Source organism: Melopsittacus undulatus, chromosome Z, assembly GCF_012275295.1.
Source record: "Melopsittacus undulatus isolate bMelUnd1 chromosome Z, bMelUnd1.mat.Z, whole genome shotgun sequence".
NCBI classification, from domain to species: domain Eukaryota; kingdom Metazoa; phylum Chordata; class Aves; order Psittaciformes; family Psittaculidae; genus Melopsittacus; species Melopsittacus undulatus.
In genome coordinates this window covers 81557633-81580743 of record NC_047557.1, presented here as the reverse complement: position 1 = coordinate 81580743, position 23111 = coordinate 81557633, and the positions used below count along the sequence as shown (strand labels likewise).

The 23111-nt window shown below is 47.2% G+C and overlaps 1 protein-coding gene across 5 annotated transcripts; it reads left to right on the top strand.

The window, feature by feature from the left end:
• Window positions 1-7147: 7147 nt before the first annotated feature.
• GFOD2 (Gfo/Idh/MocA-like oxidoreductase domain containing 2) lies at window positions 7148-22584 on the top strand. Of its 5 annotated transcripts, XM_031051971.1 has the most exons (4): window positions 7148-7271; window positions 8386-8484; window positions 14815-15158; window positions 20301-22584. In XM_031051971.1, exons 3-4 carry the CDS (start codon window positions 14885-14887, stop codon window positions 21197-21199), a joined length of 1173 nt encoding a protein of 390 aa, XP_030907831.1. In that variant the 5' UTR covers window positions 7148-7271; window positions 8386-8484; window positions 14815-14884; the 3' UTR covers window positions 21200-22584. The 5 variants fall into 5 exon arrangements, with proteins under 5 accessions (XP_030907831.1, XP_005152359.1, XP_030907830.1 ...); XM_005152302.3 differs by lacking the exon at window positions 8386-8484; XM_031051970.2 differs by lacking the exons at window positions 7148-7271; window positions 8386-8484 and adding an exon at window positions 7323-7512.
• The last annotated feature ends 527 nt before the right edge of the window (window positions 22585-23111 follow it).

Here is a 23111-nt window from a genome sequence, read left to right as displayed (position 1 = left end):
GTGACACATACCCATCTGGGGCAAAGAGGGCATTGTGTTCGTTATGGCCTTATCTCCTCACACTTGCTCAACTGCTTGTGATAGCATCTTTCTGAGAACTGAACTTTGGCTCAGCTCTGACTGAGCACCTGTTTAGAAATAGCTGATGGACAAAGCTGCTGTTCCCACCCTTCCTGCCTGCACTTGCAGAGTCCCTGAGCTCTCAAGAGGTTATCTCAGCTAGTTCCTTAAGCAGCCCTGGCTGTGTTTCTTTGCTTTTATGGCTTCTTCCCTGGTTCCTCGTTAAAAACACTATCCCAGATCTGATCCTCACTAACCTTTGGCGTAAGAGAGGATGCAAATGCAGCACTATGAACATCCCAGTTTTCTCTGCCTCATCAGTTAATGACTCCTGGTGAAGCAATGGGCTGAACTTTCCCTTCTCCTTCCTCTTATTATTAACGCAGTTGAGCAAATGCGGAGCCTTTTGCAGCCCTTGTTGGTCTTACCTCACTTTGTACCCAGCTTCCTGATTCTGCCTCTGAAATTCAGTGATCTTGTCATTCTGCTCATGTCCTTTGTGGTTTTTCTTTCTTATTTTGACTAGTGGGGTGCTGAAGAACTTCTCTGCAGCTGTATTTTCCTTCTCAGAAGCTTCCCCTCTTGCCTCTGCAAAGGATAACCAGCTACCAAAGCTTTTAATAGAAGTCCCAGGTGTCTGAGAAGTCTCAGCTATTCTTGGAGTCACAAGCAGTCCCTTTCAGTTGAAGTTGGCTTTTTAAAAACCTTTTCTTGTTAAAGTCACAACATTGTTTCATGCTGTAGGAACATGAGAGGGGCTGTGCTAGTCCAGCCAAAGGGCCCCCAGCCTGGCTAGATAGAATCACAGAATCAACCACATTGGAAAAGACTTGTAAGATCATCAAGTTCAATCATTAACCCAGTACAGCCAACTCTGCTGCTAAACCATGTCACTTAAGTGCTATGGAATGATGACTCCACCACTGCCGTGGCCAGCCTGACCACCCTTTTGGGTGAAGAAATTTTTTGAGAATAAATTGTTCCTAATCTCCAGTCTAAACTTGCCCTGGTGCAGCTTGGGGCTGTTTCCTCTTGTCCCATCCCTTGTTCCTTGGGAGCAGAGACCAGCCACCTCCTGGCTCCATCCTCCTGCCAGGCAGTTGTAGGGAGTGATAAGGGCCACCCTGAGTCTTCTTTTCTCCAGACTAATCCCCCCAGTTCCCTCAGCCATTCCCTGCCACGGAAGGGACTCAGTCAGAGATCAATATGATCAGACAAAAAGCCATTTATTGCAAAGCATTAACTCCTTATATTGCTTACACACACCTACAGCAATTTGGCATATTATGATTGGATACTTGTCTTGAAGACCCTTAGGGACTAACATATAATTGCTTAAGCACAGGTGTGAGAACTTGACCTGGAATGCTTGCCAACAGTCCACAGTTCTCATCACTCAGTGAATTCCAGCTTCTTCTTATCTTGCTTGCTTAAGCTTCCTCGGGCCTCTCACGGCCTTGTTGTATCCTTCGGAGTTATTCAGAGCTCATGTACCAAATAGCCATTCTCCTGTGAGAACACTGTCTCCACAATTCCCCATCACACTTGTGCTCCAGGCCCTTCACCAGCTCTGCTGCCTTTCTCTGGACCTGCTCCAACATCTCAATATCTCTCTTGTAGTGAGGGGCCCAGAGCTAAACACAAGATTTGACATGTGGCCTCCCAATTGCTGACTACAGGAGGATGATCATTGCCCTGGCCCTGCTGGTCACACTGGTGCTGATACAGGCCAGAATACCATTGGCCTTCTTGGCTGCCTGGGCACAAGCTGCTCATGTTCAGCTGGTTGGTGACCAGAATATGGCCAGCAGCCCCACTGCTGATGCTTTGCTGTCACCATGTCAGGAGAGTGCAGTATGGCTGCCCTCATGTCCCACCCAAGAGCAGCCAATGGGTCTGCATGCCGCAACGATGGGATGAGATCCACACCTGAGTGGTGTCTGCTCTAAGCCAAATCCCATGGACCTCCAGCCACACAGGTTGGAAACAGCCCCCACGGGGTGACGGGTTGTGAGATGTCATGGAGATCATTCATCTTGTTTCCTTGCTGTAGCCAAGAGATGTGACACATCTCCTTCCAGCCCCAGTTCCTTCTTCAGCTCCTTCAGTCCATTTAACTTAAGCATTCCCTTTCTAAGCTGGGACACTCTTAGAGATCCTCCTCCTCTGGGGTTGCAGGTACCCAGAAGAAGGCTGGTGAGGATGTCCTGTAGTTTAGTGGAGCCTGCTTCTGCTCTGCATTCCTGGGGCACAACTTTGATGCCTCTTCGAGCCTCTTCAGTTCAACACTTTGACCCTCACATCCCACCCTTTGTCATGAGTTGCTCCCTCAAATACCATCTTCCTTGTGCGACACATCCAGCCCTGCACTGGCACTGCTGACATCCCCACCACTCTGCTTTTACTGTGATGGTCTGACCTTTGTGTAAATGATGTTGATGTCAGAAGAGGCAGGTTTTGTCCCCTTCTTTTCAAACTTCAGGTTGCTGCAGGTGCGGTCATCATGGCTGTCACCAGGGCTGCCTGCAGGGGACAGAGCACTGAGCAGAGCCTTGGCTTTCCCTTCTGCATCTCCCCTGCTCATATTTTTTTTCACTAGCACAACTATTTGCACTGCCCAAGCGTTATCCAGCTTGCTCAAAGGTGCCATCTATTCAGAAGCTTGTAAGCCCCTATTTAACAGGAATTAAAAAGTGTCTAGGCCCATGTTTTTAGAAACCAAGGCTTATTTTACTCTGAAATCCTTTGAATAGGTATTTGACTGCCAGTGGTTTGGATTTTTTACAGAGAAGGAAATGATACATGCAAAGCCCTTCCTGGCTTACTGTGCTGAGCTGATTCCCTTCCACCACTTGTCTGCTTGTGAGCTTTCCTGAAGAAGGAAACATAGTTTAAATAGTAGTTAAAATAATGCTAATGGTCACTATTTGAAATGAAGAAAACATCTGCACTGGTCCTGCTGTTGTTGCAGGGGAGGACGGGCTCTGCAGCTGGCTGTCTCTGAGGATGGCCAAGGGGCAGGAGGGGTTGGCAAGGATTTAAAGGCATTGGAGGGGCTGCAGGACAGCTCCAAAGGTGGACAGTTCTGGAAATGTGATGGGATGATGTGTAAGATCGATTTCATTTGCACCATGGCTTGTGCCATAACCAGGCTCTCACCAGCAGCTGGCCAGAGGAAAAGGGGTGAACCTTCTCCTCAGGCCAGGACAACTTCTCCAGGAGACAGACTCTTGCAGGGAACACTAAGTAAGCAGAAGCAGTAGGATATCAAAGATGGACATCACTCAAGCTGGTTGTCCAGAAGAGCCGGAGAGGAGAAGGTGCCAACTGCCTCCCATAGGAGACAAAGGCTCCCCGTGGCCTCTGACTTGCCTTTCCTATTCTTTCTACACCACCACAGTAGCACGCCAACTATAAGCATGTAAAGCATCTGACCACAAACCAAGGATGATTCACAGGAGGGAGCTGAGTGCTGCACACACAACCATCACAGATGCACTGTGAGCCCCCATCCCATCACACAGGGATGCTGCCCTCTGCATGCTGCCATTGCCTCTTTCGGGGGTGCAGTTCTTTTCCAAGCTTGGGCTTCCAGAATCCAAACCACTTGCAACATGGACGGCTCCAGGTTGCTGACAAAACCTTGGAGAATGGCCTCCAAAAACTCTTCTGAACTCATCCAAACTTAGCCAGGGAGGTGGTCAGAGCATCAGAGTCCCTTCCCAGCATCACTGCCTCTGATTCACTGGTGCCTATCCCAGTTTGCCAGCAGCTCCCACCCACTCACAGAAAAACATCAGGATGTGTTTCCCTCCCTTGCTGCTCCTCTTTCTCCCTTAGGACCTCTCCTGTCCCCCAGCCTACAGCCATGTGGCTGTGAGGATTCTCCTGTCCAGATCTTCTTCTTGGTGCCACTGGTCTGAGATGCCTGAGAGCCACAGCTTAGAAGACAGAAACACAAGTGAGAGACTACCTGGGGGCAGAGGATACTCTGCTTCCCGCTCTGTTGTGGGGCAGGATGCTGGACACACATCCCTGACTGTCCTGCTTCTGCCACCACAGCTCCAACAGCTCAGCATTCAGCTGGATGTGCTGCGGATGGAGAGCATGTAAGGTCCAAGTACACGATGGCCACATAGCTCCCTGGCAGGATGCATCTGCCAGAAGGGCTGTGATGGACCAGCTCCTCCAGTGTCTGGGTTGCTTTTGTGGGAAATGGTGCTCGTCGTAGCATCCTCCTCTGCCTGTTTATCACCCCATAAAAACAGGAGCAGTGCCACTCACTGTCCCTTGTGTGGTACTTTCAGTGTCTGTCAAATTCACTCTTGTGATGAAGACCCTACATCCACAGATCACCATGCTGGTGGTATGCACACCAGGGCTTGTGAGATGGGTACAGTTGCCTCCCAAAGTGGTGTTGGTTTGATTCCACCCCTCCAAGCCTGCAGGTTTGTACCAATTCAGATGTACCATAAGGTTACCTGCTCCAATCTTGAATCTGCACTCCATGGTGATGACTTACTCTTCTGGCTGACTGTCCCTAGAGGAAACAAAAGTGTAAGTGAGAAGTGAAATATTAATCATATTTATAACCTTGCATGGGTCATATCCCACTGACATGTGCCAGTCATGAAAGACCCGATAAAGTAACTGTTCTTTCCACCAGAAGATGATGCTCTTATCCAAATACAGCTGCTAAACGTTCCTCAACAGTGAACACTGAAATGCTACACAGTCATTGGTGCTACCCAGCTCTACGCAATGCACAAGCATTTCTCTGTCTCAAAAAGGATTGAAAATGGGCGGACTGGGGGAAGACACCTCCTCCTCCTCCTGCAATCTAGGCAGAAGGATCTTTTGGCACCTGAGCAGGAGGGGCCACCAAGGCCTCAGACTCTACCAGTTCATGGAGCATGAGGTGGACTGGTAGGCTAGCTGTGGGGAAATGATCAGCCCTAGAGAAGCAAAGAAAATGTAACAGACCACTCCAATCTCTCTGGCTTAATCTCATCCTCTAATTTGAGGTATTTCAAAATCACTTCTGAATCTCTTGGCTGAAGTCACATCACACCTTCTCATCAGAAGTGAACCTCTTGGCTGAAGTCACATCACATCTTCTCAGCAGTCCTCCATCCCTTCCTAAGTCCTTTCTCTACACTCCCATGGGTGCTGGTGAGCTTATGTCTCTTGCCACTTTTGTTCCACTTGGAATGTCTCTTCTTGGACATGTTCCTCATGTTCTCCATCCTGCATATATACATTCCTGTATGTTCTTAGTTCATGCTGGTGAAGATGAGTTGAATAGAACCTTTTTTCACCTCCACAACACCTTTGTTCTGCTTTTCTCCATTGTTTCAGGTGGTATTAATTAAAGGAATGCAGGCCCAGCAATGCTGCTCAAGCCTGTCAGCAGCAGACACTCCAAAATGAGATCTAACCTACTGACACATCGATTGTGGCTGAAAGCTAGCAAGCAAGTCCTGCCAAAAAACACCTCAGATATGGAGGACTGGGTTTGTGCTAAGGAGTATCCACTTCCTCCATGTGAAGCTGACCCCCTCTGCAGTCATCAGACTTAGAAGCATCTGTTTCTAGCTGTGGCTGCCCCATCCCTGGGAGCCCTCAGGGTCAGGTTGGGCGGGGCTTGGAGCAACCTGCTCTAGTGGAAGGTGTCCATGCCTGTGGCAGGGGGTTGGAACTGGGTGAGCTTTAAGACCCCTTCCAACGCAAACCAGGCTGTGATTCTGGGACATACTGCATAATGCAGGCTGCACCTGCCTGCCGATACGGGTCATCCTGAGTTATTAACAGCACTGTCATTAGGTACTGATATATCTTCATTACAACATGTTGCATGGCTCTTCTTATGTTGTTTCTTGTCCCCACTTCCTGCAGGAGAAAGGAAAGAGAACCATTACTGCGGTCCGTCCAATTATCTGAAAGCTTTTAGAAGCTCACATGTTACTTGGAGCTGTAACAGTCACAAATAGATAAATATGTGTGTACAGACCAATGCTGTAACAGGCTCAGTGGGTTATTTTACTGTCTTTAAGGCAGAGTTGTTCTTCAAGGGCAAGCTGTCATCTTTGACATAAGCTTTTCCCTATGGGTTTGGATTTCCAGCAAATCATTTTCAAAGGAGAAACTGCACCCCATTGGCTTTCTAAATGGGAAATTGAATTTGACCATCGAATGGCCAGACATAGATATAAGGAATGAATTCTTTACAATGAAGTAGTGAAACACTGGCACAAGTTGCCCAGAGAGGTAGTAGAATGCATCCCCAGAAGCACTCAAGATAGGTTGGATGGGACTCTTGAGCAACCTGATCTAGTTGAAGATGTCCCTGCTCATTGCAGGGAGAGGTTGGACTAGATGACTTTTGAATGCCCCCTCCAACATAAACATTCAAGACCAGGTTGGATGAAGCCTTGGGTGATATGGTTTAGTGTGGAGTGTCCCTGCCCATGGCAGGGGGGTTGGAACTATATGATCTTAAGGTCCTTTCCAACCCTAACTATTCTGTGATTCTATGATTTCCTGCTCTCCTTTCTCCTCTGCACAGAACATTATGGAACACTGCTGTGGAGCCTGCAATTGAACACTGCCAGGGATGGGGCAGCCACAGCTTCTCTGGGCAACCTGTGCCAGGGCCTCAGCACCCTCACAGGGAAGAACTTCTGCCTAAGAGCTCATCTCAATCTCCCCTCTGTCAGGTTAAAGCCATTCCCCCTTGTCCTGTCCCTATAGGCCTTTGTCAGCAGTCCCTGCTCTCTGTTCCTCTGCAGTGAACCAGGGAAATGACAGAGGTGCTGGGCAGCACCCGCCTGCTGCCCTGACAGGAGCAATTCCTCTCGGGCTGCTGCGCCACCCGCCCAGGAGCCACCAGCGCACTGCAGCACGGTGCGTCTGCAGCCCTCCTAGGGGCTGCTCGGGAGAGCTCCTCGAGGAGATGACGAAGGACCACACCGGTCTTCTATTGGTTTCTGATGCTGTCCGTCGGCTAAAGGCCCGCCCCTGCCCTTGTAAGCCCCACTGATGGGCAGCTCTACACGAGGCGGGCGAAGCCTTTGTGGGCGCCGCCATTTTCGCCGCCGCTATTTTCGCCGCCGCTGCCTGGCGAAGGGGCGGGGTCATGTTGCCTGCGCTGGCCGGGAGCGAGGGGCTGCTGCCGCGGGAGCGCGCACGGCGGGAGGATGCGCGAGGCCGAGGTGAGCGGAGGCTAGGCCGGGCGATGCCGGCAACCTCCAATGCCGGCCGCCTCCAATGCCGGCCGCCCGCAGGTAAGGGCAGCTGAGGGGGCTGCTTGGCCGTGAGGGGGCCGAAGGCCTTTCGCTGCCGAGGAGGAGCCCGGCGGGGCTCGGCGGGACTTCCTCCGTGTGTGCCGGTGCTCCGGCTGAGGGAAGGGGTCCCCGAGGTGAAGTGGAGGCCTGCCCGGTACAGCCCAGTGAGGTGAGAGCCTACCCGGTCCAGCCCCATAAGGGATCCCCCGCATAAGGATCCGCCCAAGCACCTCAGCCCCGGTGGGCAGCGAGTGCAGTGGGCCATGCCATAAGCACCCCTGGGGCTGCCGGGGCCGTGCCCCGATCGTCGCAGCACGGTGGTAGCATGAGGACTGCTTTGGTTTCCCCGATTTGCCAGCCCTACTGTCTCCGGCACTGCCCTCGCCGCTGCCTTTGACCGCGGGCGTTACTTGAGGGAAGTGGGGTGACAATAACGGGGCCTTTGCTGTTGTACATCTGGAGCAGGAAAGACGAGTGCTGTGCCATCCTTGGCTTGAGGTGTGGTGAACATGGCCCCGGGCTTTGGACTCGTGGGTTATCACGCAACCTGCCTGCAGTGAATTAAAAGCACGTTTAGTAACGAAAGCATCTTTCTGACATCAGTATGTGAAGTGTTTCACATGGAGTTTCAGGTTTCCATATGCCAGGAGGTCAGATGGGCAGTATCATAGGAAAATAATGACCCCATGTTATGGGGGTGACCTTCAGCTTCTTGGGGCAGTGTAATGAAGTTCCCCAGCTGGATTCCTGCAGGGACCTTACTGGCTTCCAGAGTGATGCCCACAGGCTCTGCCAGCATTTGTGACACCTCTGCTGGGGTCCTTGCAGAACTGAGGCGGCACCTGTTTTTGCAGAGGTCTGTGCAGTGCATTAACATTACAGGTGTACAAACACTGCTGAAGAGTAAAGTCTGAGTGGTTCATGTGTAGATTTTGTTAAAGTTTCTCATGCAACCTTTAAGATTCATGTGGATGTCACCAGTAACAACTTTATTACTTGTACAGCCTTTGTTACATGTCTTTGCTTTCTTTGCAAACTGAAGAGTAGTGACAAACTGGATGAAAACAGTGCCCCTGTTGCTGGTGTGTGCGCCTCCTTCACTTGTCTCACCTTCCTTGGAGCCAAAGTGGAACTTTTTAGGGTGAGTTGGAGAAGCATGAATTGTTTCTCCTTCTGCAGAGCCAGTGTTACCCTGACCGACATCTTTCTGGACACGGGCTGTTATTCTTTGGCCATCTCTCATGGTCCACAATGGTTTAGAGGCACTCTAGGCCTTGAGACTTCTGCTGTCTGAATTCCCTGACTGCTTCAACATAGAATTGAATTGGATCCTGTAAGAATCATCAGGTTTTTCATTGCATTGGCTCATAAAAATACTGCTGCTATGTGTAAGAATATATATGAGTCAAACAGCTCTTTTCTGTGACTATAGGATGGAACTTTAAACTCACCATGCAGTTCAGCCAGAATGGAAACATTCTGTGGTCACATAAAAGGTTAGAGAGCTTTAAGTGCTTCTGTTTGAACATTTAGGTTCAGAGTGGAGTTGCAGATGATGATTATTGCATCTCTCTAAAAAGGAGATTGATTTTTATCTCCAGACATGCAAGGTTTCTGTTTGAGTATGGTTTTCACTTCATATATAAAAGCACTGTCTTTTGGTGTTTCTGTGAGAGGGTCTTTACAAGTGTGTTCATTCCAGTGTTCCATCCCCAGAGATATCAATGCACAAGAATTTTAATTTCTGAGAGACTGGCTTATAAAAGGCTTTTCATGATTTACATAACTAATTTGTTGGCTTTTCCAAAGCGAGGAGTCGTTGCTTGCTTAGATCTTCCTTATGGAGAAGATGTAGTATGCTATTGATCACACTTATCTGAATCATTTCCACTTATGCTTTTTTATCTCCCCTTAGAACAGAAGTATCAGAAATGCACGTAGCCCTCCAGAGAACTGTGCTCTGGGGACTCCTGCAGTGGGACAGTGCTGATCTTTTGGTTCTTTGTAGACTTTGTATTACAGTGGCTAAGTTCTGATACAGTGGGGTTTTAGACTGCTTCTTTAGGATGGCCTGGGCTGGAATATCTCCTCTACCAGCGCTTGAGTGTGTTTGCAGGGTGTGTGTGTGTGGGGTGCCAATATGTAGCTCCTTTTCAAATGCTCTCATTGAACCTCCAGTTACAACTCATTCAGCAGTTACTGGCACCTGATACACTCTGTGCCTCCCCCTGTGCAAGGACTGTGGGTTTGCTGACGTTCAGCGTCTGCATCCATTCCTAACAAACCAGGACTTCCCAGTTGGTGAAGGACTGGAGGTGGATTAGGAGGCTACGGGTGGCTCTCGGATGAGGGCAGGGAGCATGCCACTCTACAGAGCCTGCTGCCTGCAGTATCTGGGGGGGGTCTGAAGCCTGTGACTGTCCAAGCCACAAATTCTTCCCCTAGGAGCCTGACGGTCCTGATGGAAGTCACTGCTGAGGCTGGCTTGGCCAGTTCTTGATTTGTTATGGTGCTAGTGGTGAGCTGGTGTCCTTAAGTTCTGGTATCATCAGGAGTTGGTCTCTGTGGTAATAAATCGCTAGCATTTGTGGGTTTGTGCCAATAGCTGCTAGTGATACTGATGCAGCAGTCTGTTATGTTTTGGGAATGAGTTTAAAATGAATTTCACTTGACTGAGAATTTGAAAACATGGATGGGAAACAGAAAAATGTAAAACTGATGCTGGGCAAGCATTACAGAAATCAGCTGATCTGAGCAGCAGCAGTCTCCTGCTGCTACAGTGTGCTCTTAATAGTGTTTTAAAAGAATTACACTTTTTCTAAGCTTTTGTTGTGTTTTGTAATTTTGACATTGCATGAGGGTGCTGAGGCCCTGACACAGATTACCCGGAGAAGCTGTGGCTGCCCCATCCCTGGCAGTGTTCAAGGTCAGGTTGGACAGGGCTTGGAGTAACCTGGTCTAGAGGAAGGTGTCCCTGCCTGAGGCAGGGGTTGGAACTGGATGAGCTTGGAGGTCCTTTCCAACCCAAACCAATTTGAGGTTCTGTGACTCCATGTCTGTGCAGTATGCCAGCAGGCACTTACCTTGTCTGTTCTGCCTTACTTAGCCTGAATCTTTTCAAAGACCACAGAATCATAGAATCATAGAATAGTTAGGGTTGGAAAGGACATCACTTCCTCTAGTTAAAACCCCCTTCCAAGAGGAGGGAAACCTCACACTAAACCATGTCGTCCTAGGCTCTATCCAACCCAGCCTTGAACACCACCAGGGATGGAGCATTCACAACTTCCTTGGGCAACCCATTCCAGTGCCTCACCACCGTCACAGTAAAGAACTTCTGCCTTATATCCAACCTGAGCTTCCCCTGTTTCCATTTGAACCCATTGTCCCTTGTCCTGTCACTACAGGCCCTGAAAAAGAGTCCCTCAGCAGCATCCTTATAGGCCCCCTTCAGATACTGGAAGGCTGCTATGAGGTCTCCACGCAGCCTTCTCTTCTCCAGGCTGAACAGCCCCAACTTTCTCAGCCTGTCTTCATACAGGAGGTGCTCCAGTCCCCTGATCATCCTTGTGGCCCTCCTTTGGACTTGTTCCAACAGTTCCATGTCCTTTTTCTGTTTGAGGGCACCAGAACTGCACACAATACTCCAAGTCAGGTCTCATGAGAGCAGAGTAGAGGGACAGGATCACCTCCTTTGACCTGCTGGTTACGCTCCTTTTGATGCAGCCCAGGATACGGTTGGCTTTCTGGGCTGTGAGTGCACACTGAAGCTGGCTCATGTTCATTTTTCTCATTGACCAACACCCCCAAGTCCTTCTCCTCAGGGCTGTTCTGAATCTCTTCTCTGCCCAACCTGTAGCTGTGCCTGGGATTGCTCCAACCTGGGTGTAGGACCTTGTACTTGTCATGGTTAAACTTCATGAGGTTGGCATCAGCCCACCTCACAAGCATGTCAAGGTCCCTCTGGATGGCATTCCTTCCCTCTAGCATATCAACAGAACCACACAGCTTGGTGTCATCGGCAAACTTGCTGAGGGCACACTCAATCCCACTGTCCGTGTCACCAACAGAGATATTAAACAAGACCGGTCCCAACACCGATCACTGAGGAAAACCACTCGTTACTGGTCTCCAGCCGGACATTGAGCCATTGACCACAACTCTTTGTGTGCGGCTATCCAGCCAGTTCTTTATCCACCGAGTCATCCACCTATCAAATTGATGTCTCTCCAATTGTCGTGGTTTAAACCAAGTCCCCCAACTCCTGGAGAGTTAGGAAGGAGAATCCAAAGAATGTAGCCCCCACGGATTGAGATAAGAACGGTTTAATTGCTAAGGCATAACACAAAACCCCTACTGCCATTTACTACTACAAATAATAATGATACAGCAAACAGCAAGTGAAAAGAATACAACACCCCACCAGCCACCGACCCATAACTCACTCCACCCTGCCTGGCCGAGCACCATGTGCTCCCTCCTCCATTTTCCTCTAGAGCTCCACTCTCCAGCCCTATCTTCCCCAGTATGCATCCTGGGCATCACGTGCTATGGTATGGAATACTTCATTGCCTAGCCTGGGTCAGGTGTCCTGTCTCTCCTTCCTCCCGGCCTCCCCTCCTCCACCTGGCTGGAAAAAACCTTGAACAAAAACAACCTCAAAACATGCTCAAACCATGACACCAATTTAGAGACAAGGATGTTATGTGGGACAGTGATAAATGCTTTGCACAAGTCCAGGTAGATGATGTCAGCTGCTCTGCCTTGTCCATCATTTCTGTAGCTTCATCTCAGAAGGCCAGCAAACTCATCAAGTGGGATTTGCCATTAGTGAAGTCATGCTGGCTGTCACCAACCACCTTGTTGTTCTTGTGCCTAAGATGGTAGTGCTTTTTTCACTGAAAGCAGGTTTTTTTTCTTCCAGCCTGTAAACTGCCACACACAGCTGTGTGTGGACTTGAGCAGCTACACAGACTGCCCAGACATTTTTATTTTTGCTTGCAACATTTATAGAAAACAAGCTCAAATAAAGGCTATCCTTCCTGGCAGTAAATTTCACTCTAATGTAGAACAGCAAATATTTTCAAGATCCTTTTAAGACATCTTTGAGTGTTCTGCTAGATGCTGAATAAAAAGGAGTTAATGCACATGAACATTTTAATCTTCATAAAAACAGTGATGGAATCACTACAGACCTGACATCACTCAGAATAAGGGAAAACACCCTGCTGAATTAGTCCAGTAAATATTTAAATTAGTAAATATCTTATAAGGTGTGTTATAGCATCTCCCAACATTTATGTGTGTTTTGCAAAACAAATATTCACACGTGTTGCTGTTTCTGTTCTGGTTTAGTTGACTACACTACAAAACTTGCCAAAGTTCAGTCGGGGTTGCAGTTCTGTTTTGCTGGTCAGTGTAGGCACCCCCAGGAAAATAAAATTCTGATTGGACATGGAGCATTGGCACTGTGAGTAGTGGGATTTGAAGGGTTGGTACTTCTTGGTGCTATGTCAGGGTTTGCTTTCACATGGCGTAACTTAGGGTGAGTATTTTAGGATAGGGAGATGAGTAACCATCCCTTTCTGAAACGGATTGTGACTCTTGTTGCTTGTTTTGTTTTTTTTTTTTTTTCCTAAAGGTGTTGATCTGGTGTTAGTACCACTTCTCTTTTTAAACATGGGCTTTGCTTTTTCATTATAAACATCTAAAAATACCTGAATGTGTCATGTTCATAACAGTAAGAAAACATTTTCTTTCTAAAACAATCCCCATATCATTCAGAAAAGGTCAGAGTGGGTGTAGTAGGTAAGGATTCAGAAAGGCGCAGAACAAAAGCCAGATTGTAGGTTGCTGTGGTGTCATGGATCAAGGAGACTTCTGACATCTTTCCTTGAAGTCAGCGCTAAAGTTAGTGCTAAAGGCAGTTCAGCCAGTTGTGGCCAGCAGCAGATCTGAGACTACTGGCAACTTGGGGTCTGAAGTGATTAATTTAACAGGAAATGCTTAAAAGAACAAAAGGATTGTGACTTCAGCCAATGTTTGTGTGGAGGGAATGAGTATAAGAATTGTGTGCAAACCTCGGCACACCTGGCGCTTAGGTGGCATGGGCAGAGGAGGTATTTATAACTGTCCCAAGTTAAGTAAAACTTTTCACTGACCACATTGCCACAGAGGAGTGCCCTTTTTCTTTCTAAAAATGTTTTCTCTGTATTTAAACAAATTGACACTAGAGTTTTTCTTGGAGCATTCACCTCCCCAGGCTAAACAAGCACCTGTTTTCTAGATGTTCCCTGGAGGGGATTAACTGTTTGCAATTAAATAGTTAAACTCCAAGCAGTTGTTTACAGTTTGTGTATTTAGTTTGGAAGAAAAATTTATGTGCCCAAAAGCTTGCCTGTTATTTCATAGAGTCACAGAATGGTTGGGGTTGGAAAGGACCTTAAAGCTCATCCAGTTCCAGCCCCCTGCCATGGGCTGGGACACCTTCCACTAGCCCAGGTTGTTCCAAGCCCTGTCCAACCTGGCCTTGAACACTGCCAGGGATGGGGCAGCCACAGCTTCTCTGGGCAACCTGTGCCAGGGCCTCAGCACCCTCACAGGGAAGAACTGCCTAAGATCTCATCTCAATCTCCCCTGTGTCAGTTTAAAGCCATTCCCCATTGTTCTGTCCCTAGAGGCCCTTGTCCAAAGCCCCTCTCCAGGTTTCTTGCAGCTCCTTTAGGCACTGGAGCTTCTCTGAGGTCTCTCCTTAAGGAATCTTCTGTTCTCCAGCCTGTACCAGTCCAGCTCTCTCTGCCTGTCTTCAGGCAGAGCTGCTCCTTGCAGCATCTCCATGGCTTCCCCTGGACTGGCTCGGGCAGGTCCTCATCCCTCTTGTGTTGTTTCCCCAGAGTTGGAGGAAGGACTGGGGGGGGGTGGGGTGGGGGGAGGGGTGGTGTCTCCCTAGAGTGCAGTAGAGGGGGAGAATCCCCTCCCTTGACCGGCTGCTCACGCTCTGGGGATGCAGCCCAGCATACTCCAAATGTCTCAGTCTGTCTATTAAGAGATATTACTTCACCTCACAAAACTTTATCTCATTTAGAGACTGACATCATCACAGCTACAGCAGTGCTGCTTTTACCAGTGGTGTAGTAGACTAGATGTCCTGTCCTCTTGATGCTTTCTGTTGCTCCCAGTTTATCCCACACCGTCTCTAGCTTGTCCTGGTGTGGTTGTGTGTGTTTCTGTACATGTGTCCTGAGTTCTGAAGTGCAGGAAATGGTCAGAACTTTGTCAAGCTGCTTTCTCCTGCAGTAGGATTATCAGACTTGTCCCTTAATGCTGTTTCTCTCTGGATTGCAAGTTTGGGGAATTTTGGATTGGGTTTTGTTTCATTAGGTTCTTGACAATTTTGAATGCTGCCCGAAGGTAGAGTTGATACCAAAATATGCCTTTTGCTCATATTGACTTGTAATTTTTCCTGTTTCAGGAACCGTGGATGGAGCAGACAGCTGAAGGGCTGAACTTTTTATTGAAGGCTTGCGTGTAGACCCTCCTGCATGAATGACTGCAGCATGAAAATGCTCCCTGGAGTGGGTGTGTTTGGAACTGGCAGCACTGCCCGGGTACTGGTGCCCTTGCTGAGAGCAGAAGGCTTCTCCATTGAAGCTCTCTGGGGAAAGACTGAAGATGAAGCCAAGCAGCTGGCAGAGGAAATGAGCATCTCCTTCTACACGAGTCGAACGGATGATGTCTTGCTGCACCAGGATGTAGATTTGGTTTGCATCAATATCCCTCCACCACTAACTCGGCAAATTGCTGTGAAGGCTCTAGGTACCTTTTTATCTTTGGAGTTAGACCAGAAATACCTTGCTCCTTGGCAGATTGAAATTTCCAGCTGTTAGCACAGTTCTCGTTGCACCAACATGCAGATAAAATGCTGAAGGTTTTATGTGGAGTTGGTAGCTCCATCTGTGAGAAAGGTCACATAGAAGTTTTTTGTAAATATGCTGTTTATAATTGCTTATAGGTTTGCAAGTCTTGAAGCAATTGGGCTAAAATACCTCTTGTCTTCCTCAGACTAAACTCATGATGGGTTATAATGGGGAGGTTTTAATAAAAATGAGCTGTTTCAGAGATGATGTTGATGGGGGGGTGGTAAAATGATTTTATGCCCATTTGAAAAAAAAAACCCAACAAAAGAACAAATCAAACAGAAAAGGCAAACCACCCCCTGGCAACTTAAGCTGCTTCATTAATTTCAAACCTTCTCATGTTCTGCAATAGGAAACCAGACTGTGCCTGGGGCAGAGGGTTTAGCCAGTATACTATGACCCTGGCCATCACCTGGAGCTCTTTTTGGACATCCATGCCTATGGCAGGCTGGTTTGGTCCTGGGTGCAGACTTGCTGAAGGAATCTTTTCACCACCTGATACGGGAGGGAGGAGAAGGTGGGGACAGCAGGAGCAATCCAGTGAGATGGGCAAGTTAAGGTGTCTGGGAGACAGGAGATGACACCCCAGACTGGTTGGGCAGGGAAGTGGGAGCCAACTGCATGGGCATCCTGACATTCCTTAATTTTCCAACATAGAACTTTGTAGTGTTAATGTCCTCTCACATGGTGCAGTGTGGGTGTGGGTTTGTGTGTAATCCTGTAAATAACAAGTGTGATATTTTTACTGTATTTACAGGAGGTCCACATGAGTTAATTTTAGGAGGGCTATTATCTCAAACTGTGTGATCCAGGGTGTTGTGTTGTTCTTCACTTTGCTCTATAGCAGTTAATTTTTGAAGTAAAAAAAATGCTGCACAAGCATTTGTAGTGCTACTTAGATATGCAGAGAGGGATTTCAGGTAGGTTTTTTTCCTCTTTTTCTGTTTTACATTGTTAGATTAGTTTGTTTACCTTGTTAGAATACTGTCCTTTGTGTTTTAGGTATTCTAATTTTGAATATTTGACCTGTAAGTTAGAATTTTTCTCTTTAAATGTGCTGGAAGTTCTTTCAAGCACTAGTAAGGTAATCAGTATTTCACTAGTTCTCACAGCTCTTGGTGATCAAGTGACATAAAAGGAGAAGATTGAATCTTCTCGAGTGAATTATTAACTAAAATGGATTGAAATTTTTTCTTCAATGGCTGGGAACCATAAGATGACATTATCCAGAGGGGGAAATGGGGGCAAAGCTGGTACATAGGTAATAATGTGTACTTGACTGCAGCACAGATAAGTGGGAAGCTGGAAAAGCTAGGGAACTGGAGGGATGTCATGGAATGTTCTGATCTGCAAACTGATGCAGGCATCTCAGCCCCAATGTGATGATGACATTGTCTGTCAGCTTCCTAGGTTCGTCATAATAGTATTTATAGATGTGCTACCAAATATGTCGTGACATATTTTAAGCCAGTGTTGGATGGCTTTTGTGATTAAAAGTTCTGAAGTAACACAAAATCAGGATAGGGCTAGAGACTGCAAGTACATTTTCTTTTAAAGTTCAGATTGATACAGCGATGTCTAAATAGAATCACAGAATGGTTTGGGTTGGAAAGGACCTCAAAGCTCATACAGTTCCAAACCCCTGCTATGAGCAGGGACACCTTCCACTAGAGCAGATTGCTCCATGTCCTGTCCAACCTGGCCTTGAACACTGCCAGGGATGGGGCAGCCACAGCTTCTCTGGGCAACCTGTGCCAGGGCCTCAGCACCCTCACAGGGAAGAACTTCTGCCTAAGATTTCATATCAATCTCCCTCTGTCAGGTTAAAGCCATTCCCCCTTGTCCTGTCCCTACAGGCCCTTGTCCAAAGCCCCTCTCCAGGTTTCTTGTAGCCCCTTTAGGCACTGGAGCTGCTCTAAGATCTCTCATTAAGGAGCCTTCTCTTCTCCAGGCTGAACCAGCCCAGCTCTCAGCCTCGCTCCAGAGCAGAGCTGCTCCAGCCCTTGCAGCATCTCTGTGGCCTCCTCTGGATTCACTCAAACAGCTCCACATCCCTCCTGTGTTGGAGGCTTCAGAGCTGGACAAAATAAAGGTCTTGTGTGTTTTGTTTTGTTTTCTTGGGGGTTGTCTGTGCTTACACTTTTATTACTCATTCATATACTTCTTTTCTTTGCCTGTTTTAAAATGTACTTACAGTTTTTTACTTCTGGCAGAGATGAGAGAAAGACCAATTTTTTCCATGTGATACAACTTGCTTACATTAAGTTTCTTGCTGAAAGACACCCATAAACAAGCCTGGGTACAGCTCCAGCATGACAGGCACAAAGCAGTACCACTGAATTGAGTTCATGAACCAGACAGAACAGATCAAAGCTGAGAGGATAATTCAAATTCAAATCAGTGTAATCTCATGATTTATCTCCACAACAGGCAAAGCAAGAAGCTTCCTAAAATTTGTTTCTTTTGATCTCAGAGGAACTAAATTAATTTCACAGAACGTTTGTTGTGGTTCATGTCCCACAGTTAAAATGCATCCACCTTTGCATTAAGGGAGCACAGAGTGGAGTTTCCAGATGGAGTAGAGTGTAAAATACAGGATGTTTGTGCATGAGGCAGAATATGAGAAGTCCTCAGAGTAAAATTTCTTCAGAATACTAAAGGTAATGCTCTTGCCTGTACTGAGCCCAGCCACCAAGGGATGGCTTCTATAATGGCTGCAGAGAATTCTCATCCCTCTTGGTTTATACTGGTTGACTGTATCGTTTATGATATCTTTGCAGCAGATTGTTTGACCCCCTGGTTTTGTGGAGTCCCTACAGATTACAGCACATACATGTTAATTCTGAAGGAAGGAGTGAGAAAGGGCTCTATCGCTGTTTTGGGTGGTTAAATCCAGATTTCCTGTTCTTGAAACAAGGTGAACAAGCATGCTGTGAGTGCTCTTTGCATATTTTGCTTCCTGTTTCTGTGACAAGTAGCATGGAGGTCTTTCAAACCGGAGGCAAACAGGAACTGTGGTGGAAGAGTGTGTTTTGGAATGAGTGTTCGTCCATCAGGAGACTCCCTAAGCAAATCCATCTGAAGCAGCCCAGTTATCTGGGAAGACTCCTCAGATGCTCCTGGTGTCTTATGGTGGACAAAGCAACCGTCAAAGGTCTGGTGTGCTTCAGCAACAGCCAATTGTCCATCTTCCTAGGTGCAACCTTGGGTACCTGGTGTTATTCAGGGGAGTAAAGAACTGGGACTTCAGCTCAATAGGCATGTTTGTATGGGATAAATAAATAGCTTTAGTAGGTGGAGTCAACATTAGAGCTTGTGCTGAGAGAGGCGAGGCTGGGGACTTTAGGTATTTATCGACAGTGTTGGATGGACAGCTTTGGCTATGACAGCAAGGCAAAGCAACAGCTGAAGAGGGGAAGCAGTGACTGTCCCTGCCCATCCCACTCATCTTACACAGCTCATCCCCTCCTGACTGTGCTGCAGGGACACCTCTATGCATGGCTACCCTATGGTGTCCACTCACCTGCACATCTAACCAAGGCACAGGGCAGCAGGACCTCTAACCATACAGGCTACTCGGCGAGCCCCCCTTGGCCATGAAGGACCTCCTCAGTGGAGGTTGTCTTAGAGTCCTTGTGGAGTGCTGGTCTGCACCAGGGCTGAGGCATAGAGGAGACCAACAGAGTGTTATGCTTCATCTCAGCAGCAGGATTGGGAATGGGGGAGTTGAAAATGGTCCCTCAAACAGGAGATTACCAGTGGGCAGCCAGAGTGTCCCCAGGGAGTTCAACCTTCGCCCTTCTCTAGACTCATGTCAATCTAGGGGATTTCTTTGGAAGAGACCACTAAAATTACTAGTCTTCTTGTCTGACTGGGTTTTGCTTGTTTATTAGAAATACAGGTTCTGATTTTCCTCTGGTTGTAGCTGTCCCATGGCTGAGCTGGGTACTGCAGCCAGGAGCTGCACTGGGGGATCTGGCTTCCCCTCGCCTGTCAGAGCCCCATGTAAGTACTGGTGCTTGTTTCTGCTCATCAGGGAGACCATTAAAAGCTGCTCTGAGCAGGGAGCACAGTCTGGTCCTTGGTCAGGCGAGGCTTTTGGAGAGGTGCCCAACACCATGTGCAGCAATTCCTGCAGTTCTTGGGGTAGAAACTGGTATGGTGTAACTGACCTTCAGGTCTGACAGCACCAGGCAGTGTCAGAGACTTGTAGGTGCACCCTGGTTGTTACCCTGAAAAACTTAATGTATTTTTCAGAGCAGAAGTCTATGGAAGATTAAGGCCATGCCATGGGTGAAGATGGGGGAGGAGGACCGTTGAATGTAGGAATTTGGTTGGAGCTTGCACTGGAATGCTCTTGTATTGCTTTATTTCTGCTTTAAAGTTAAATAAATATTACTTGCTGGCTGCCCAGGTTGATTGAGGCTGAGCACAAGCTAAAGTGCATTAGCAGAAAGGCTGTATGTACAGACCAGTATGTATTGCTTCCCATTTAGCAATGCTTTTTAAACAATCCACCTTCCAAAGCATTCTTTCTAATTCTGGTACTCTGTACACAGGCCACTAAGTATGTTCTATGCCCCATTTCTATTCATCTATTTGCAATACTAAATTCAGATTGATTGTGAAATACAAAGTGAAAATCAAATCTCCCTTTCACTCGCCTCTTCTCTGCAGGGGACATGTTTTATTTCCTCTGGCTGTACAGGCATTCAGATAATTTTCTGGCTGTCACACGCAAATCGTGTGTTGATGGATGCCATATGATGCTGTTTGTCTTTCAGGATGTAAAAGCCCTATCTTTAATTGGAGTCTCTGTGTGGGAGTTTGTCAGCTCTACAACTGGAGCATCCTGGAAGCAGCTTTGACTCTTGCTGCACTTGGCATTCTTATTTCAGTTCCCAGACCCTTACCTCTGAAATTGCAGGAGGAAAGCTTGACTCCAGCACCACTTTTTGGCAGCCTTTGGAGCATCTCAGCATATTCCTCTCAATGTGTGCTATATTTTTATTTTTACTTTTTTTCCTCATTTGTGCTGCAGGAATAGGGAAGAATGTGATCTGTGAGAAAGCTGCTACCTCTGTGGATGCCTTCAGAATGGTCACAGCTGCCAGGTACTACCCTAAGCTCATGAGCATTGTTGGCAATGTTCTCCGTTTCTTGCCCACCTTTGTGAAGATGAAGCAGTTGATAGAGGAACACTATGTGGGCACCGTGATGATATGCGATGTACGAGTGTATGGGGGAAGCCTGCTCAGCCACAAGTACAACTGGATCTGCGATGAGCTGATGGGAGGAGGTGGCCTGCATACGATGGGAACCTATATTATTGACCTTTTGACTAACCTCATCAGCAAGAGAGCGGAGAAGGTCCATGGTTTGCTCAAGACATTTGTGAAGCAGAACACAGCCATAAGTGGTATCCGCCACATTACTAGTGATGACTTCTGCTTCTTCCAGATGCTGATGAGCGATGGCATCTGTTGCACTGTGACTCTCAACTTCAATATGCCTGGATCATTCATCCATGAAATCATGGTTGTGGGGTCTGCTGGTCGCCTCGTAGCTCGTGGAACGGACTTGTATGGGCAGAAAAACACTGCTCTACAGGAAGAACTACTGTTTACAGACTCTCTGACTGTCAACAAGGGCCTTCTGGATCAGGGGTTTAAAGACATCCCGCTGCTTTACCTAAAAGGAATGGTATACATGGTGCAAGCACTGCGGCAGTCTTTCGAAGACCAGGAAGACCATCGGACATGGGATCACAAACCTGTCTCCATGGCAGCCTCCTTTGAAGATGGTCTGTACATGCAAAGTGTAGTAGAGGCCATCAAGAAGTCCAGCAGGTCAGGGGAGTGGGAGGCTGTGGAAGTGATGACTGAGGAACCAGATGCCAATCAAAACCTCTGCGAGGCACTTCAAAGAAATAACTTATGAACATTCTTCCTTGGGGGATAGTTTAGGACAGTCAACACTGCTGGCTGTAACGTAAAGAACCTCTGTTTTTAAGATATGTAGATTCTTATTTAATAACCCACCTCCCTTGGTTTTTTAAACATAAAATGTGTCATGCTCTGAGAGAAACTGTTCTGATTTAAATTGTTTAAAGAGTTTCAAATGTTTCTGTTCTTACAAAATTTCATTTTAGTCTTGGTGAGTGGTAGGAAAACTTGAATTGCCCTTTGCACTTGCTGAAGTGAAGCCTGGGAGCTCTGCCACTGTGTGGCTCGGGAATGGGACATGGGACACAGCCCCGGCTGCACACAGTGCCTTTTTTCGTGTTTTCAACATGACAGCACATAGGGCAAGATCAGGTAGTATCTTTTGTTCAGATGCCTTTTCCTTCTCTCTTGGAGAGTGGGTAAATTTTACTCCTCAGTTTGCAAAATCTGGTAAAAGAATTTAGTGATGGATCATGTCTCTGAACAAAAAGGACAAAAAGTAGAAATAGGACAAAAAGTAAAAGGACAAAAAGTGGAAGGAAGATTGGATTCCAGTTTGCAACACAATCAGCTTTCTGGCTTCTTGCACACGGCAGATGTATTTCAAATTCACTGGTATTTTATTTAAATGATGCTATGAATTCTCTGTTGCCTGTGTCATGGCAGGAATCAGCCTGTGCTGATTTGTGCTGTTCTCCCATATGTCTAGACATTATTCCTTCTACTCAAGAGGTCATCTGTATCCAGCAGCTTTGTTCCATAAGCTGTGTCTGTTGTTTCTTTACTGCCCAGTAGCACTGGGACTGTGGGGCTAATGTCCCCATTCCTGAGACTGTTCATAAAACACCTCTCAGGGTCACAGGAGTTCCACAGTGCTGTGGGAAATGAAGTTGGGCATCATTAACCTTCCAGGGAACTGATGGTCGGAAGTAGGGAGGCATTTCCTACCTCTTGCAGCTCTCTTTGGGTGCTGGCTGGGTTACTCTTACCCTATACACATCCTGATAGTTGAGGGAATGAGGACCGGTCTGTCATGATTCAGATTGCTCTTAATCTCTGACACTGGATATTAACCCTCTGTCCCTGCCCACCCTCACTTGCTCCTGCAGCTTGTGTCCAGTAGAGAGATTTGTTGGCAGATGATGGGTGGAAGTTCATTCCATTGGAGAAATTCTCTCTGAGGAAGACATGTGCAAAGGATAGTGCAATTTTACCACATTTATTTTGTCTACTTGAAAGCTTTTTTTAATGTATTTCCCACTAAATTGTAACTTGGTGTATTTAAGTATATTAACAGGCAAACTGCTGTTTGATGAAATGTTCCTTTCTGAAAAGTGTCTTGTTTTATACAGAAATAAAAAGTTGTGTTTGTTGAACACATTCCATGTGCAGCTGTGTGCTTGGGTTTTGATTTGGTCAAGCTAAAGCCATCCTTATAAATGAGAACAGGAGACTTACAGCTGTAGATCAGTTCCTCACAGATCCTCATAACTCCTCAGTTGAGTTCTTCCCTGCTTCTGTGCTATTTTGCTGCCGATTGGGTGGCTTGGGTGTGGAAAGCTCAGTGGTACCACAGAGTCACAGAGTGGTTTAGGTTAGAAGGGACCTTAAGATCATCTAGTCTTAACCCCTGTCATAGGCAGGGATACCACACACTAGATCATGTCACTCAAGGCACTGTCCAACCTGTCCTTGAACACTGCCAGAAATGAACCATTTACCTGCCACAGGCAGGGACACCTTCCACTAGACCAGATTTCTCCAAGCCCCATACAAGCTGGCCTTGAGCACTGCCAGGGATGGGGCAGCCACAGCTTCTCTGGGCAACCTGTGCCAGGGCCTCACCACCTTCACAGTAAGGAACCTTATATATAACCTGAACTTCCCCTGTTTAAGTTTAAACCCAT

What these genes read in the sequence shown, in the direction of transcription:
- GFOD2 (XM_005152302.3), top strand. Translation starts at nt 14,885, where the DNA reads ATGAATGACTGCAGCATGAAAATGCTCCCTGGAGTGGGTGTGTTTGGA. An exon ending in AATTGCTGTGAAGGCTCTAG is followed by an intron (nt 15,159 to 20,300) that starts GTACCTTTTTAT and finishes TTTGTGCTGCAG; the next exon opens with GAATAGGGAAGAATGTGATC.